We start from the raw sequence: 4,550 nt of genomic DNA, 5'->3' as shown, positions 1-4,550 counted from the left end.
GCTCTATTTAAAAAGTGATAGAAGAGATAACTTCTGTTATGAATTGGCGCTATACAAATAAAATGGAATTGAATTTTAAAAATAAACGACAGGATATTATTATAATTACAGTTATTAATAGTGGCCTCCTGTTGCTAGGAACAACACGCTAACACCAACAGTGGGCCTATTTAAGAACCAATAAGACGACATTGTCAGGAACGTCCTCACTGTGTGTTCCAGGTCACCCTCCTCCAGAGGTCGTCTGGCTCCATGACGGGCAGGAGGTGACGGAGTCAGAGGACTTTCACCTCCTCCGGGAGGAGAACCGCTGCATTCTGCTGATCCAGGAGGTCTTCCCCGAGGACACCGGGACCTACAGCTGCCAGGCCTGGAACCAGTACGGAGAGGACCACACTCAGTGCCAGCTCACTGTGGAGGGTAACACACACACACACACACAAACACACAAACACACACTATTATTCATGATAATGATAATGATGATGATGAAGATGATATCTGGTCGTCTTTGTGGTTTTGTGGCAGAGCCCCAGGACGGGGTCCAGCCCTGGTTCATCACTAAACCCAAGCCTGTGAGCGGCGTCGTGGGTCAGCACGTCCTCCTGTCCTGTGCGATCGCCGGGGACCCGTTCCCACAGTACACCTGGACCAGAGCCGACCTGAGCCGGTCCCTGAGCTCTGGAGGAGACTACGAGCTGCTGCAGAAGGAGGACGTGGTCTCTCTGCTCATCAGGTCAGAGTGTTATATAAGAGACATTTCTAAACCTTCAGATCCAGAAACTAAACCCTCTTCTTCATTTTCTTCATCAGGAGAGTGAAAAAGCATCACGCTGGAGATTATCTGATTACCCTGAGGTGAGACAGCGACTCACAATGTTCATATTCATACGTGTACAGTTCATTGTCTCCAATACGAGATCAATGTCATTAAACTCCCCATCAATCAATACTGAAGAGTTATTATCTCATCTGTCTCCTCCAGTTTCTGTCCAACAGGGACAGGAAGTCCTGTTTCAGGTATTCTTAATGGAGCTTTAGAGTTTCCTGATAATCAATAAAAGTAGTTGATGACTACGACTGATGTAGATTAGTTAGTTGTTGCTTTCCTCCATAGCAAAACATGAACATGTTAACTGACTAGCGTTTTGGTAACATTAGCTTTCAGATGTAACTAGCTAACTAATGACTGATTTGACTAATGACTAGCTCATGAGTTAGCTAGTGTTTCGCTCTATAATAAGTAGTATTAAACCACTAACTGCTGTTAGCTCAGTCAGCCATGCAGCTAAACTAACTGACCCAGCTCCGGAGCAAAACCCGGCAAGAAAACCACCTCATAAAAACACATAAAAGAAGAACAAACATCAACCTGACATAAAAAAAACAAACAGTGTAATAAAAGTATGTAAGTCTGACTGATAAAAGCAGAAAGAAGCAGATGTAAAATAATCTCAGTGATTCTGCAGATGAAGTGAGGATTAAAACCCTCCCCCTCCGATAATCTATCCATCCTCTTTACATTCTGCACTCCGTCATTTTTGTCCCAATGTTTCTACTTCTTCATTTCATTTATTATTATTTTAATTATTATTTATGAGGAGACATAAAGGTTCAGATGCTCCGGTGCTGGTGGAAAGTCTATTAATCATTAGTATAGTTCTTCTAAAGAAAGCCTTAAAAGGGTCAGTAGGTAGATATTAACATTCCTGATGTACATCAACACATGTTTGTGTTACACTTTACATACAGTGAATTACATCCAACCACAGCACAAAGACATCGACACTATCATCTGAGCTTCAGAGGTCTAACAGTGAAGATACATTTACTTTTATTCAAATAATGACAACTGACTAGTAAAAATACAGTAAAAGTCTATAATTAAAATATAGTTTTTAGCTTTAATTTTATATAAAATCTTTCTATAAAAGATATAACTATAGATTTATGATATAAAACAATGAAATGAGCTATATATGCTCATACACTGATTAAAAAAAACATTTATTCATCGTTTCTTTCTAATTATACAAGATATTTGTAGCATACTTATTTTTTTTACTGTTGTTACTAATTTTTCATAATTTTAGGAATGTATTAACAGTCATGAATTTGACAGTTTAATCTATTAAATAAACAGTAAATATCTGTGAAAAAATATATGTAATTTATTTATTAATATTTCCATGTATTTAAAAAATAACGTATAAATATGTTAAATTAACTGGAAAAACCTGTAAACTTAAGAAACGACACTTAACACTTAACTTACGATAAATGAGACTTTAAAAAATAACGTTACAGAAAGAAACTAATGTTTGTTGTGATCAATAACTCATCACCATGTCTTCTACCAATACCAGCTGATATTGTGTTTGGTTTAATTTGACTTTTAATGAATGTTTTTCTGTTGTTAAAACAAAAACTGGAAAGGACCCAGGACAGTTCCCTGTGGGATTCCTGTTCTGTATAAAGCAGACTTGATTATTAGCAGGTCCTGAAATGGTTCAGTACTAACCAATACTCAGTAAGGGCACTGATACTTGTCCATATGAGTACCCTTACTTATGGAAGCCCATTTCTTAAAAAAAAACCAAGATTCTATGATGATAAACTTAATTAAAATAATTACTTAGTATCTTAGTCATTATATATTATTATATATTATGTATTATTTTTCATCATATTGCCAGAAACGAGCTTCCTTAAATACGGGTACTCATATGGACAAAAATTTGTGCCTGAACTGTTTACTGAAGTGAAACAGGAATCCCACAGGGAACTGTCCTGGGTCCTTTTTGGTTTCTATTTTAAAGGTGTTCCAGAAATATGTATGTATGTTCAAATGCTGCTGCAGAAAACCAGAAAGCTTGGCTTTTCTCAAAATAATCATTATTTTGAGTTTCTGATTATAATAACTTACAGAATAATTATTTTGGGCTTCCATACTTACTTCTTATTGAGTACCACCCCCTCTGGTGAGCATTGCCGTACGCACCACTGAGGGCAGCAGGTTCTGGACATTAGTATATTTTCCCAGAGTTACACAGTAAAAGTCATGAAATAATAAAAAATAACTGCTTTGATGCTGTGATGGCCCCAAACCATCCATTGCAAGTTCAGTTTTTGGACTTTGGTACTTTTAAAACCCAGCAGCAATGCTGTTGAGGTTCTTCACACGCAGCTAGCTTAACGCTAATAAAACAGCACCAAAAATGTCCTTGTTAAAACACTTCCAAAAGAATTAGGGTTATGTTGTGGTGAATTAGGGTACTGGCACCTTTTTTGGTCCACTCAGGCAGTGATTATTAGTTATTAATCACAACACTTTAAATATGAAACAAACATTGACTTTGTAAGAAATTAAGTGTTGTTAAGTTTAGAATATTTTTATTAAAGAGAGAACCAGCATATCCAGGGCCGGACAGGCAAACATACAAGAGTACGAGGACACTAGGTCGGGTACCAGGCAGATGTTAGTTTTTATATGTATTTGGTAGGTTACTGGCTGGGGCACTACATAGTATTGTAGGGTACAGGAAAACTATATGGGTATTAATGTTTTTGTACAAAGAAATAAGAATAATAAACATTATTTGTGTATTAGTTTCTGTAGTAGGGTTTATTAGGGATAGGGTACTAACTAGGGTACTAACTAGGGTACTAGTTCGGGTAATATGTGTACTAGAGAAGGTCATAATTTACCGGAACATATCAGAATATTTTACTTGTTGCTTCAGGTACTGTAGAGGGTAGTGAGTATAAGTTGGGGTACGCTGGGTATTTAGGGTTCTCTACCACACAGATTACTCAGCAGTAGTTATCAGTAGTCTCTTGTAGTCCTATAAGAAGGGAAGTCGTCATTAACTGTCTGATGTTGTGCTGTTGAGCAAGGCACTGAACCTGTCTGTGTGTCAGGAACAATGTGGGGGAGTGCAGCGCTGTGGCCTGTCTGTCTGTCACTGATGGAGAGACAGACAGGACGAGAGGACGAGGAGGACGAGCAGGAGAGGACGACAGGTGAGAGGAACTTTAGCTGTTAGCATCGATGCTCTGTGTATGTCTGTTAGTCTATCAATAACTTCCTGTTCCTCAGAGGATCAATCACACTGAATGCTGCTGATAGCTTCCTTTGTGCTCTGTCTCGTTAGATCAATAATGGCTGATCAACAACATTTATTAAATCCGTCAACTCAGAGGAAACTGCAGGAAACTATGCTAACATTAGTTCATTAATGCTAATGTTGCTCTTTTAGCTTACCTTATGTTTTAATGCTAACCTAATTTCCTCTTTATGCTAATGCTGCTTTTTAAGATGCTAATGTTAGATGTGTGTTAGCGCCGTCGGCTCAGGGTGGAGCGAGGGGGGTTCAGTTGGGGGTAATTATGAGGACGACAGTGAAAATATCCTCCAGTGTTTGTAAACAGGAAAACGTGAATTCAAAGATTATCATCATTCAAACATCCTCTCATCTGCCTCCATACTGAGCTTCATCTCATTCATCCACACATCCATCCATATATCTGTCTGTGTGTCTGTCTGTCTG

At 38.2% G+C, this 4,550-nt stretch overlaps 1 protein-coding gene across 1 annotated transcript in view; it reads left to right on the top strand.

Moving 5' to 3' along the window:
- The window catches only part of LOC118339112 (myosin light chain kinase, smooth muscle-like), a 10,315-nt gene that overhangs the window by 2,455 nt on the left and 3,310 nt on the right, over positions 1 to 4,550 (top strand). Inside the window, exons 2-5 of the mRNA XM_035676647.1 lie at positions 223 to 420; positions 529 to 736; positions 814 to 858; positions 3,922 to 4,023. Of these exons, the coding sequence (XP_035532540.1) occupies positions 223 to 420; positions 529 to 736; positions 814 to 858; positions 3,922 to 4,023 (553 nt within the window). The remainder of the gene's footprint in view (positions 1 to 222; positions 421 to 528; positions 737 to 813; positions 859 to 3,921; positions 4,024 to 4,550) is intronic.

This window comes from Morone saxatilis, unplaced genomic scaffold, assembly GCF_004916995.1.
Source record: "Morone saxatilis isolate NCDOM2014 unplaced genomic scaffold, NCSU_SB_2.0 Contig5, whole genome shotgun sequence".
In the NCBI taxonomy this organism is placed as follows: Eukaryota; Metazoa; Chordata; class Actinopteri; family Moronidae; genus Morone; species Morone saxatilis.
This window is presented reverse-complemented; position numbering and strand designations above follow the sequence as displayed.